At 39.0% G+C, this 14,098-nt stretch overlaps 2 protein-coding genes across 2 annotated transcripts; both read left to right on the forward strand.

Annotated features, from left to right (window-relative positions):
- The first annotated feature begins 5,210 nt into the window (after window positions 1–5,210).
- Window positions 5,211–8,576, forward strand: LOC146981623 (arrestin domain-containing protein 3-like). Its single transcript, XM_085787025.1, has 6 exons — window positions 5,211–5,582; window positions 5,666–5,735; window positions 5,965–6,112; window positions 6,562–6,664; window positions 6,760–7,022; window positions 7,160–8,576. The coding sequence occupies exons 1-6, from the start codon at window positions 5,315–5,317 to the stop codon at window positions 7,265–7,267; spliced, it is 960 nt and encodes a 319-aa protein (XP_085643151.1). The 5' UTR covers window positions 5,211–5,314; the 3' UTR covers window positions 7,268–8,576.
- Window positions 8,577–9,172: 596 nt separating this feature from the next.
- On the forward strand, window positions 9,173–12,270 carry LOC146981624 (arrestin domain-containing protein 3-like). The gene is made up of 6 exons (XM_085787026.1): window positions 9,173–9,597; window positions 9,685–9,748; window positions 9,945–10,092; window positions 10,729–10,831; window positions 10,940–11,205; window positions 11,359–12,270. The coding sequence occupies exons 1-6, from the start codon at window positions 9,321–9,323 to the stop codon at window positions 11,455–11,457; spliced, it is 957 nt and encodes a 318-aa protein (XP_085643152.1). The 5' UTR covers window positions 9,173–9,320; the 3' UTR covers window positions 11,458–12,270.
- The last annotated feature ends 1,828 nt before the right edge of the window (window positions 12,271–14,098 follow it).

The raw sequence follows: 14,098 nt of genomic DNA on the forward strand, positions 1-14,098 counted from the left end.
ATAATCTAGAAATTATTATTTCAGTAGGTAGCCTAAAAACTAACAAAAATGAATTAAAATAAAATACTTAAAAAGTAGCCTAAACATTCTTTCAATATTTTTTCTTGGGCCTTCACCTACTTTGAAGGCAATTTTAGATAAATGTTAGGCTAAATGTTAAGTTTAACAGAACAAAACGATTCACTATATTTTCACTAGAGCTACTGTTATCGCTATTTCTTCTCTTGCAGGGTAAGAGTGACCATAAAGAAAATGTGGGCAAGAACATTTTAAACCAAAGAAAACAATGCAGAATGTAAAAAGTACATAGGCTACAAGTCTGCAAAGCAACACGGGTGAAACATTAATGGTATCTGCTTCAGTAAACTTCACCACTATCATTATAAGCACTAACGTATTACTGTATTAAGCGTACTACACTACTTACTTAAAAATGCATAAGTTTTGAGTAAATGTATAGGCTCATTCAACATGTCATCTTTTCTCCTTTATCATGTCCTTTAGATATTCATTTAGTAGGTCTACGCAATATGGACAAAAATATATTATAGCCTATTATATAACACAATATTTCTGATTACCTTAATCTATAGGCCTACTGTGAGAAAATTTACAAAAATTGTTATCACAATGAGAATACACTACCAGTCAAAAGTTTAGGAAACACCCTGATTTTTCCAGTTTTTTAAAAAGATTTTTTATTGAAAATAATGCAGTTTAATGTCTCAGTACTCTGAATGAAATGAAATCATGGAACAAATGAACAATTGAAGTTAAAAAATAAATCATGGAATCAGATGGTGTAGTTTAACTATTGGGTCACCAAAATCTATATTTTAACAGCATACTGTACATTGAAATGTCTCCTTTAATACAGTCTAAAAAACATTAATTAAATTTTATCTTTTTATGAGAAATTAGGCTATATTGTTTTTTCAGTTGACACCACCTATTTTGTCATGTCCCTCATGGCTTTCAATGAAAGTATACTTATATACCAAATCAAACTATTAAAAAAGTCCATACATTTTGATATTAACTTAAACATCTACTTGTAGACAATTATTCATTAAAATCACATTATTTTGTTCTGTACCTGAGTAACCCCTCAACCCTGTTACAAATGATTCTCCCCCCATAAAAACAATGGAATGATCCATATGAGCATGTAGGCCTACATCAGGAAATGACATCACTGAAGTCTTTTGGACAACAGGACAACAGAAACAGGCAACTGGCTCCCTTCTTTTACTTTATTTTGATCTTAAATTTTGTGATATTGTGGTTGTCAAACTCAATGACTCAACACTGTCACATGAAAAAAAGATAGAAAACTATTACTTACATACACAAAAAATTATGCTATAGGTACTATGCTGATTCGTGTTTTGTTTTTCAACGCTTTGTGCCCTTTTACAACTGTGTGCTGATTAGAGTTATGGTACATTCCATCTGTTTTCCTAAAGGGGGCAGCAGCATACTGTATAGAGCAACCACCTGTATCTATGTTTTGTCTTTGTACAGTATCGCCCCTCCACCTCCAAACCCCCACATCAGCATGCCACAATCATCCATCAACTGTCTGTACCACTGATCTGTGCAGGGGAGGCCATCCCAGCTGACACAGAGCGAGGGCTGCACCACCTGGACAGGTCACCAGTCTGTCATAGGACTGGCTAACAACGCACACACACTCACATTCATATCAACTGGCAATTTAGAGTCTGTAGAGAGCAAACCAGAGTAGACAGAGAGAGAGAGAACCCACAATGTTCATACACATGAGCAAACTCCAACCAAAAACTGTAAAATGTCAATTTAAAGCTAAACTAAACACATACAGTAGTTGTGTGATCTGAAGTCAACAACCTGAGCAAATAGAAAGTACCAGAGGTATCACTGTCAAATGTGTCTCTGATTCTGGAGGTCTTCTGATTCAACACTCTATCATTCTTGTTATTGGTAAGATAGTCCTCACATAAACCTGCAGGCGTGTTTAGGGTCATAACCTGTTGAAAAACAAATCATGGCCCCACTAAGTGCAAACCAACTAGATTTCCACTGATTTAATGTCCATTCCTTGTGTTTCTTGGCCCAAGCTATTCTTCCTCAGCAGTGGTTTCTGTGAAGGCCTATGTTGTTTTACTTTTTGTTGTTGTTGTTGTTGTTGTTGTTGTTGTTGTTGTTGTTTAAATAAATGTAAGCAATTTTATTGACAGACTTTATTTTGATGTAGTTAAAGGTGTACAGAAAAGAAAATTGAATTTAAGCCCACTCTGGGTCATAAAATTAGTGTAATAACTCATCTATCAGACGATGTTGGCCAAACTTTGTGCAAAATTCTATTTTTGAGTAAATCCGGGATGAAAGTGTGTTTTTTTTTTCCGCATTGGATAATGCAGGCGCACGGATTATACGTCAGCCTGTACACAATTCACCAGCCACTGATATTGGATCCATAATCCGTCATTCAAACGTCTGAGACACGCACACACACAGACGGAGCTCGGTCTCGCCCCAAACTTTGAATATCCCGCCCGCTCGATAACGACCAATCAAATTTGTTTTCCTTACTCGGGTAAACTCGTGTTGCAGCTCGTGACAACTCGGCGCGACAAACAGGACAAACAGCCATTTCTGTACACCTTTAAGTAGGTCTACATTTAAGTTTATCTTAAAAGCATTTGTGAGACTTTTATTGTGAAAGGAAATATAACGGATGTTTGGTGATGATGTTTAGCATCTTTTCTTTGGTTCGGGGGTTCGGGTTAGGGTGGACTCATGGATGTATTTTATCCATGGGTGGGCTGCACTAGTTCTGGCAAGTGAGCTATACCGTGTTATATTTCATTATTCATCATTACCGTACGGGCGTGTACAACTACAATTAGGCTATGTTTCAGGAGACCTTCAAGAATTTCAACGTAAATGTCAACGCTTTAAATGACAGGAATACTTTCTCCAGCGGCGATCCAGTAACTGGACATGTGTCCTTCGACCTAACGAAAGAGACAAAGATCACTTCGATATCGATACGAGGAACTTGAGAACGCAACGGCGAAAGTATCCCACAAACAAAGTGGACTTCTTCGACTTAAAGCATGTCCTCGTGCAAGCCAACAGCAGTATGTACCTGTTGAATTTGTTTGGATGCAACAACTATTATTATCAACACATTGTCAACCTAACTATACTTTTTCTCACAGCTACTGACGACTCTGTGACACTACAGCCCGGCGCACACATGTTCCCGTTTTCGAGTCGGCTGCCTGAGGGGTGGGTACGAGCTGCTTTCTCCATTCTTTTTTCGTCAGGGGGGTCACGTGGTTTTCCAGAAACCAAACGCATAAAGCAGCTGTCATAAATTCTATGGAGAAACAAATGCAGCAGATTAAACCAAAATGTTTGTTTGGAATGTTTGTGTTAAAGCAGAAGTAAGCGATCTGGTCGTTTTGGCTAACTTCTTGTCAGATGATGGAGTTAGCAGTCCCCACCCTCGTCATGGATCTATTGGTCCTCGTCCCTACGTCACCACATTCACGTACATCCCTTGGCTGCACACACAGCCCCTTATGCCGTTCTCTCTCCTCATTGGATAAAGGTTGTAGGTTGTAAGGTTGTATAACTATTTAAGACTTATATTAACACAAATATTCCGCTTACTTCTGCTTTAATATAAGTCTTAAATAGTCATATCTTCCGACGGCAATCACTTATATATTGTGTTTGGTCTGAAACACGGGTCTGTCAGTCACTCTGCTCTGCTGTAAGCCGAGGAGAAAACTTTCCTTGTATCCTACAACCTTTATCCAATCAGGAGAGAGAACGTGCAGCCAAGGGATGCGCGTGAATGTGGTGACGTAGGGACGAGGGCGGGGACTGCTAACTCCATCGGCTGTCAAGAAGTTAGCCAAAACGACCGGATCGCTTACTTCTGCTTTAATGCAGACATTTTAATATTTTTGTTCAAGATGAGTGCCTTGTGAGTGGTACTTTCGCTTTTTTTTTTTTTTTCAAATTTATGTTGTTTCGAAAATTTGAATTAGTACTTGAAAGTATTTGAAATACATTATTTTGAGGGGAGGAGCAAGAAGCACATGATTTATAGAGATTTATTCAGAGCCCTGACAGGTTCACTCATGTTAGCACTTGTTGCAGTGGACCTTTGTCAAAACGCAGTCGTTAACATGGTCAAAAGCAGCACACAGAGAAGCAGACTGTGACTCAGATGAACTTGGTATACCTATGTGTTTTAAAACACGCGTTGATCTGCTGAAGGATAAAAATATAATGTAGGAACATATTCTCATTGTATAGCCTACACCTTAGTGCTTAATGTACAAGTGCCTCCTCGGGATATTAATTACAAGCCAAACGGCACAAAGTTTGCTTTGTAGAAACTGCCTTAAAACAACAAATTACTATCAGACACACTGCCATACAGTTCTTAGTGTGTGTCTATTTTCTTTATCTATGTAGCCTACTGTCAATCTTGGATTATTGCAGATGTTTACAGGACATTCATCCAGTTTCACCAGTTGACCAAGTTAACTGAAATGTGAGGGGAGGAATGTTACAGTTTGAATTATTAACACTTAACAACACCATTTAAAAATGTATCAGGATCATGCATTGATGTACTCTACGTGTCATTAGAAAAGTAATTTGACAAATGTAATATGTTATCTTAAATATGTTTGACTTCTATCACGTCTTCTAACTCTAAACTAATTAAACTGTGTAGAGAAGTTTAGCTCTATAACCTGACTTGATTAGAGGTTTGGGTGCATTAAGGGCCAAAGTGCTCCAGGTGATGATGATGATGATGATGATGATGATGATGATGATGATGATGATGGTGATGATGATGATGATGATGAAGATGATAATAATGATGGAGATGAAGACAAAGATCTGCTACTTGACAGACTCCACCAGATTCCTCTTGGCTTCCTACAGCACAGAAAACACAGCTGAATGTAATCTTTTTAGCCTTATTATGGAGCAATGCCAACACCATCATCTTAATTTCCTTGATGAGAGCAGTCTCCTCTTTGTTATTCCGCTGGTTCTCATCCCAAGAAAACCAGTGTGCTGATATTCACTAACCTGGGACGTCTGGCTGAGAGCAGCAATTGTGAGACTTTTATTGTGAAAGGACATATATAACGGATGTTTAGCATCTTGTCTTTGGTTTGGGTGGAGTTCTGGCAAGCGAGCTATAGGCTGTTACCGTGTTATATTTCATTATTCACAAAGTCCTTCTCAATATTAGAACGTCTACCGTACGGGCGTGTACAAAATTAGGCCAACTATGTTTGAGGAGAGCTTCAAGAATTTCAACATAAATGTCAACGCTTTAAATGACAGGAATACTTTCTCCAGCGGCGATCCACTAACTGGACATGTGTCCTTCGACCTAACGAAAGAGACAAAGATCAATTCTATATCGATGCATGTGAAAGGAGAGGTCAATCTCCAGCCGAAGGGCAATACGGGGAACTTGGGAACGCAACGGCGAAAGTATCAGCCAGTCAAAGTGGACTTCTTCGACTTAGAGCATGTCTTCGTGCAAGCCAGTAGTATGTACCCGTTGAATTTGTTTGGATGCAACAACTATTATTATCAACACATTGTCAACCCAACTGTGGTCTTTTTCTCACAGCTACCGACGACTCTGTGACACTACAGCCTGGCGCACACATGTTCCCGTTTTCGAGTCGGCTGCCTGAGGGGTGGGTACGAGCTGCTTTCTCCATTCTTTTTTCATCAGGGGGGGTCACTGGTTTTCCAGAAACCAAACACATAAAGTAGCTGTCATAAATTCTATGGAGAAACAAATGCAGCAGATTAAACCAAAATGTGTAAATAACGGTAATGCATGAATTTGATGCATTTTCATCTGAATGTTTTTCTCTTTGTTTGTTTCCACCTTTTATTTTGAATGGATTTGCATCAACGCAGAAGCTTCCCATCCCCCTTCAATGGACGTTTTGGACAAATAGTCTATTACATAATTGTGGGCATCAAGCGGCCTTGGCATATGAAGAAGGAGTTTGAGATAGGGCTGAACTATGTAAACCGCATTATTATGGACCAGCCTGAGCTGCAGGTAGGTAATGCATGATGATGTAACTCACCAAGGATGTCTAGGGTAAATACAAAGAAGCATCTCTGCCAAAGTTCCTGCTACAGGTTTTCTCTACTTTATATTGTGACCTTTAACAGCAACAATATAAAGGTGTTTGCTTAAACTTGATTAAATCGGCCAAACCAATAATAACACAAGTCGTAACTTTACACAGTAGTCCAGCCGCGAGTTCACTATAGTAAAGAAATGAAACTGAATGTACGAAAAATTTACATCACTGCCCCACTGTGCAAATTTACAATTTAAAAAGCAGGAAAGGTGGTGAGAAGATTAGAAACGTTATTTAAAGGTGCAGTTTGATTTAAGTTTGTGGGTGAATGTACATGTATTGTGTTTTTCAGCACAGTAGATAAAATCTGTTGATCAGTGCTTCACCTCTGTAACTCTGTCAACTCGTCTCCTCTGTACAGGCTCCTCTCTCAGGCTCCAACGAAATGGCAGTCTGCACTCTGTTTTGCTCCTCCTATCCTGTCTCACTGAAAGCCAGTACAGAGAAGAAAGCCTTCATTCTTGGTACTGTTACCATCCACCCATCGTTTTTTCTGATATGCATGATAATGAAGTTATCAAAAATTGTCCTTCTGACACTGTGTCTGTTCTTCCTCCAGGTGAAACTGTAAAAATAACCTGCATGGTTAATAATGGGGCACCTCGTACACTTACTCCAAATGTGATGCTGCGGCAGACACAGGACTACAAAATCAACAACTATTCCAAGAGGCAGGTTCGCGGGACTTTAGAGTCAGTGACTGGACAGCCTATCAGCGCTTACACCTCTGACGAGCACACTGAGATCATGCTCACTATTCCCTCATCTGCAGTGGCCTCCATCTCTAACTGCCAGAACCTGATGGTTCAGTATGAAATTAAGGTTGGTACTAATGAAAGCCGGATACTGGAAGATATGATTCATTTGTTTGTGATCCAGTTTGACTGCAAAAATAAAAATCAATTATGGACTCCTTGAATTGAACATTTGTTCATGTTCATTTCTTGTGTCTCCTGCAGGTGAGCCTCAGTGGGTGGGGTGTCCCCGGCCTTGCAGTTGTGTTTCCAATCGTTCTGTGTGAGCCTCCTGCACAATTAATCTCCAACCTAATTTATGAGTACATATAGAGGAAGGACTCACCAGGATCCATTTCCTTGGTCTGGTGTCCACTTCTTTTACCTGTTGGGTCAAATTAACTAACTCCTTGGAGTTGTGAAGTTGCCATTTCATTTGCAGTGTTGTTGTTGTTGTTGTTGGGAGCGCCTTATGCTATTTCTCAGGATTTTTTACTCAACCATGACCTGGGATGACTTCTGCCTTTTAACAGGTCAAGGACATGACTGTTTTGACAACCACATTTTGTGATTTATTTATATTTTTTAAGATGCCTACTTTTCCTATTTTGACAAACATATGTTTCAAATGTATGGTGCTAATGAAATGTGGCATTGAAAGCAGCATATGAATATAATATATGTTGTTCTGAAAACTTTATCGTCAGGAAGTGACGAAGGCTCTCAGCCAAAACGCATCAAAGCATCTTTTTTTTACTATATTTCAGACATTTTAATATTTTTATTTAAGATGAGTGCCTTGGTACTTTCTCTTTTTTTCAAAATGTATGTTGTTTCAAAAATTTGCGCTCTAGAACGCTGCTGGTCTTCCTGGGGTCGCCGCTAGTCATCTAATGTAGAAATTAAATGTATTGTCCACTTCTACAGTATATACACAGCATAGTGCCTCACTTAATATAGGAACTGACTCTACAGTATATGAATTACAAGCCAAACAGTGCAACAAGTTTGCTTTGTGGAAACTGCCTTAAAACAACATACAACCATCAGACACTGCCATACAGTTCCTAGTATGTGTCTGTTTTATCTATGTGAAGTTAACTTTGGATTATGTACAGTACAGGACATTTATCCAACCATCTGACTGAGATGACTGAAACATGAGGGCAGGGATGTTACAGTTTGAATATTATTACCACTTAATACCATTTAAAATGTGCTATGATCATGCATTGATGTACTATAGGCTACATGTCATTAGAAAAGTCACATGAAACATGTTATATTAAATATATTATGAACGTTTTTATTGTTTCATCTCACAGTTGTTTTATGGTATTTAACTGGTATAAAGTGTTCCATGTTTTAGTGCAATATTGCAAAATAATTTATTGTATTCATGAAGCACTTTACCTACATACAGTAATTGGTAAAAAATGTGGTATATTATGGCATGCCATTCAGGAAATTAATATTTGAATATGGAATGAACCATATTGAATGAAACTCTAAATATATTGAGTGAACTTTTGAATATATTGAATGAAACTCTGAATATATTGAATGAACCTTGAATATATGGAATAAACTCTGATTGAATGAAACTCAACTCACTAATAGATTATTCCTTTTTGGGCTATCAATTGTGTTTTTAAATCATTTTTGTGCATGTTCAGTTGATAACTTGATCTCTATCTACCTACATGAATAAAGGTTCAATACAATTCTAAAATACATGTGTCATGTTAACATGCAATAAATGCAGTAAAAAAAAAAAAAAAAAGCAATAATGGCAAGATCTCGTGAATTTGATCATGGTTAGTGGGTCTGAGAAAAAACACCAAAATAGCTGAACAATGTAGTCCTTCACAAAGGAGGCATTGATTTGGACAAGAAACCGTAATCCTAATTTCATACAAGAAAGTTAAATAAAATAGCGTGAGCATAAGTATATGTAGCCAATTGTTGCACCATTAGCCTAAGTGTTAGTAAACAATGTTTGAAGAGCAGACAACTTGAATAGCTTTTCATGGACTTTGCTTTTGGCTCGACAGGAATGTCCTGCACTCTTCTCATATTGCACATTCACTAATTGTGACTTCACTGAGTGACTCCCACAGCAGAAGGAAGTGTCTCTTGCAGACCCAGGACCGCAGCCCTCCGGCTCCGCCTTAAATATGGGCTGGGCCCTGGTACATTCTGCGCCTGCGCGGTCTGTAAAGCAGTTTTGTTGACGAAAACTGAGCCAACGTTCCTCAAAGGAGAATAGTAGTTTTGCTTTTGACACAGTGTCTTTTATCGTAGCTCATCGTTTATTTGGCTTGGCGGTGAGTGTGCGTTGCGCGCGTGTTTTTGTTGTTGTTTTTACTTAACTTAGGTTTTAACGATGTTTCAGGAGACCTTCAAGAATTTCAATATAAATTTCAACGCTTCAAATGAGAAGAATACCGTCTCCAGTGGCGATCTAATAACTGGACAAGTGACCTTCGACCTCTCGAAAGATACAAAGATAACTTGTATATCAATGCATCTGAAAGGAGAGGTCCATGTCCACTGGACCACCGGCGGAGGGGGATCAAGGAAAAGGAGGAGACGGCGGAGGGTTCACAGTTGCAAACTGCAGCTCTTCGATTCAAAAGCGATCCTCATGCAAACCAACAACAGTATGCCCTGTATTTGTTCGGATGCAACATTGACAATCATCAGCAATAAAAGTCATGGTGAACCTAACTATTGTCTTTCTCTCACAGCTACCGACGTGACACTTCAGCCTGGCACGCATATGTATCCGTTTTCATGTCAGCTGCCGGTGGGGTGGGTATGAGCTGCTTTATCCATTCTTGTGTCCATTCTCAACTCAGATGTGTGTTTATAGGCTTTTATCTGATCTTAATGCATTATCATCGAGCTTTTGCAGAACTTTGTGTGTATTTTTTCTCTCTCTCTCTCATGCTTCAATCAAGATCTCTTTGTTTCTTCTTTCATTTTTAATTGTTTTGTGTCAATGCAGAGACTTCCCATCCTCCTTCTGCGGAGTTCATGGAAAAATACTTTACAATATGACAGTGGGCATCAAGAGGCCATGGCATATGAATAAGGAATTTGAGACGGTGCTGAATTTTGTGCACCGCATTAATATGAACCAGCCAGAGCTGCAGGTGAGTGATGTGTGACTTGATAATATAACTCACCCAGGACCTTCAGGGCAACTAGCAGCTCTGCCAACCTTCCATGTCCCTCCCACGTTTACTTTATATCGTGACCTTTCCCAACAAGAAAAGTATGGGTGTGACTGCTTTCATTAACAAAAGCTCTCTACAGTTATGTGTCTCAGTGCTTGTTTTTACGTGACCACTTTGATGTGTAATGCAACAATAAAACTGAACCGATGTTTGAGAACTTAGAATTAGACCGAAGGTCATACTTATGCACTACTTTAGTCCTGTTCTAAGTAAAATATCCCTAATTGGTAGAAATACAATCCGAGTCATAACGCCATACACTAATTCCAGGGAGGATTTGAGTGAGCTCACTATGGTGAAAATAAATGAAACTAAATATGTATGAAATATTCTTTAAATGTGTTCATAATTTGTGCTCTTGCTTCACTGTGTAATTCACAATTAAAATGGTGGAGGTATAAAAGCAGCCAATACAAAACTAAATGGTGGTGAGAACATTAGAAACTTTGTTTATGGTGGCATTTTATAGGTGCAGTTAAAGCTCACTGGTGCATATTGTATCATGTTGTTAACGCAGTGGATCAAATCTGTTGATTTTTCTCTCCTGTACAGGCTCCTCTCGCAGGCTCCAACCAGACGACAGTGTGTTCTCTATTTTGTACCTCCAATCCTCTCTATATGACAGCCAGAACAGAGAAGAAAGCTTTCATTCCTGGTATTAAAGCAGCCATCCATCCATCCATTCTTGCTTTCTCAAGAAATAACCATTTGCATGAAGCAATCAAAGGTTGTCCTCCTGACACTACGTCTGTTCTTCCTCCAGGTGAAACTGTGAAAGTAATCTGCAAGTTTAGCAACGGGACAACTCGTACAGTTACTCCGAAGGTGAAGCTGCAGCAGAAGCAGAAATACTCTCTCACCAACAGTGCTGCCAAGAATAACTGTTCCAAGATTCTGGAGTCAACGACCGGACAGCCCATCAGCGCTCACAACTCTGACGTGTACACTGAGCTCATGCTCACTATTCCCTCATCTGCAGCACTCTCCATCTCTAACTGCAGCATCCTGGTGGTTGAATATGTAATTGAGGTTGGTAGTACTAAGGAAAGCCTTATACTGGGAGATATAGTTAATTTGTTTGTGATCCACTGTTACTGTGGAAACAACTTATTTAGGAACAAATTTTAATTATTGACTCTGAGTTTCACATCTGTTTATGTTCATTTCTTGTGTCTCCTGCAGGTGAGCCTCGGTGGATGGTGTGTCCCCGATCTTTCAGTTCTATTTCCCATCATACTGTGTGAGCCCGCTCTACCAATCTATCCCCAACCTCATTTGTGAGTACATATAGAAGAAGGGCTCACCAGGATTTATTCCCTCCTCCCTCTCTCTCCCTCACAACTTGGTCGTGTGTCACTATGTGACTCCACTTACTTTACCTGTTGATTCAAATCAACTACACTCCTCGGAGTTGTGCTGTTGCAACTTCATTTTATTTACACTGTTGTTGTTGGGAGAGCGTTGTGCTATTTCTCAGGATTTTTCACCCAACCCAATCAGGGATGACTTCTGCCTTTTTATAAAAAAAACATTGTCTGGCTGCAAAACCAATTTTTATGGTGTTATTTTGTTTGTTTTTAAAAGTTGCCTCTTTTCCAATTTGTTATGGTAATGAAATGTTGGCATTGAAAGCAGAATCTGGATATTGTTGTTTTGAAAAAAAAAAAAATTAGTATTTCAAGGTATTTGAAAAAGTCTTTTGAGGGCAGAATCTGAATCAGGTCTGACAGCTTCACTCACGTTAGCACTTGTTGCAGTGTACCTATGCCAAAAAATCATAATTAACATGAACCTAGTGTAGTCCCATGTAAGAAAAGCAGCACAGAGAGAAGCAGACTGTGGCTCAGATGAACTTGGTATGTGTTTCTGTTAGACCTTAAAGCAGAAGTAAGCGATCCGGCCGTTTTGGCTAACTTCTTGTCAGCCGATGGAGTTAGCAGTCGCCGCCCTCGTCCCTACGTCACCACATTCACGCGCATCCCTTGGCTGCACACACAGAGAGGACCGCCCCTTTATGCCGCTCTCTCTCCTCATTGGATAAAGGTTGTAGGATACAAGGAAAGTTTTCTCCTCGGTTTACAGCAGAGCAGAGTGACTGACAGACTCGTGTTTCGGACCAAACACTCTATACAAGTGATTGCTGTCGGAAGATATAACTATTTAAGACTTATATTAACACAAACATTCCGCTTACTTCTGCTTCGAATAAAGAAACAGACCAAACCATTTACAGTACCAGTCAGGCTTTGTTTTCACGAGTGTTTTAAAATGCCAAAATTGTATCTCTTCCCACATTTTGATCTCTACTGTTTGATTTTGATGCATGTCTCTGTATGTGTGCTGTAACTGCACATTTGACTTTCTTACTTGCAATTAACAGCCTATTGACTGTTACCGGCGACGAAGGACTCGTTTTTTATGGGCAGTTCAAATTAGGAGAGATTGGTGAGGAAATGTACACTGCTCCTTCTTCCTCTCCATGGTCATCCTTAAATCTACACAATTCAGGTTCTCATTGTTAAGACTTAAACAAGTATTTTGATCTATTGAAGCATAAAATATATGTAGAAATGTATTGTCAGCTTCTGTATACACCATAGTGCTTTGTTTATACAGAAAGTGACTCTTCAGTTCTGTATATAACTAACAGGCCAAAGGAACCAAGTTTGCTTGGTAGAAACTGCCGTAAAACAACATACTACCATCAGACACACTGCCACCGCCATGCCTAGTGTGTGTCTGTGTTGTATCTACAGTATTTACTGTTGCTTTTTAGATTATTGCAGATGTTTAGTTTCATCTGGATGTCCAAAGTCATAGAAACATGAGAGGAGGGATGTTACAGTTTGAATATTATTACCTCTTAATGCTAAAGCCATTTATTTCATATTTCAATTAATGTTATGTATATTTTATTGTTTCATCTCAACTTCTATCATATCTTGTAGCATGATAACTTGTCAAATCAGTTTGCATGTTAACTGCGTAGAGAAGATTTTTATTTTATAAAATGACTTGATTAAAACTTTGGGTGCAGGAAAGGTCAAAGTGGTCCAGGTGATGATGATGATGATGATGACGACAACATTTTTTAATGTGACTGTTTAATGGGCTGTATAAAGCAGTTTTGCAGTAAGAGCTAACACCTTGACAGCTATAGCAACATAGCATCCATTCTCAGTGCCTCCTGTGGTCAAATTCGGGCCACCCTGTAGTCAACTGAACTGTGTGCCGATAATCATAATGTGTCTATATTGTTGCCTAAAGAGTGACTCTGTCACAGCAGAAGCTGTTTTGACTTAATGAATAATAATTGCTCCCCCATCAGGTGGACTGTAAGGTGTCATTTAAATTCATCATGCTATTGGTGTGCTATGAATGTGACATTTATGGAAAATGTTCATGCTACAGTGATATTACATCATAAAAGTAGGGCATTTCATTACAAGTTTGGAATGGTAATTTCTTCATTGCAGACAATGCATTGAAACAAAAGCTAACAACAGTGGTCAGTACACCAAAAAATGTCAATGTCTCAATAACTCATGTGGCCTAAGGAAGTCCATTTCTCTCTATTGCAACCTGCTGATGACGCTCTGTGACACTCTAAGCTCAGTGGCAACTTCCCTCTGACAACATCCCATCATTTTAAGCCTTGCATTGGCCAGGTACTGTTGATCAATTATGTGTTGTCTCGGTCTCATCTCAAAATATGAACAGCATGATGAAGAGGAATGTTTAAATACAAATTTTCATTGAACCAGAACATTTAATGGTGGATTCGTGGATCAGACGCTTGTGATTTTTGTGGTTAATCACCTTGTCAGAGAGGAGCATGTTATGTTAACTGAAACGTTGAATAGTTGGACATGTGCATAGGGAAGGTCAAATTAAGCTTACCTGTTAATATTATAGTGCATTT

Source organism: Trachurus japonicus, chromosome 9, assembly GCF_045865225.1.
Source record: "Trachurus japonicus isolate A0001 chromosome 9, Traja_1.0".
In the NCBI taxonomy this organism is placed as follows: domain Eukaryota; kingdom Metazoa; phylum Chordata; class Actinopteri; order Carangiformes; family Carangidae; genus Trachurus; species Trachurus japonicus.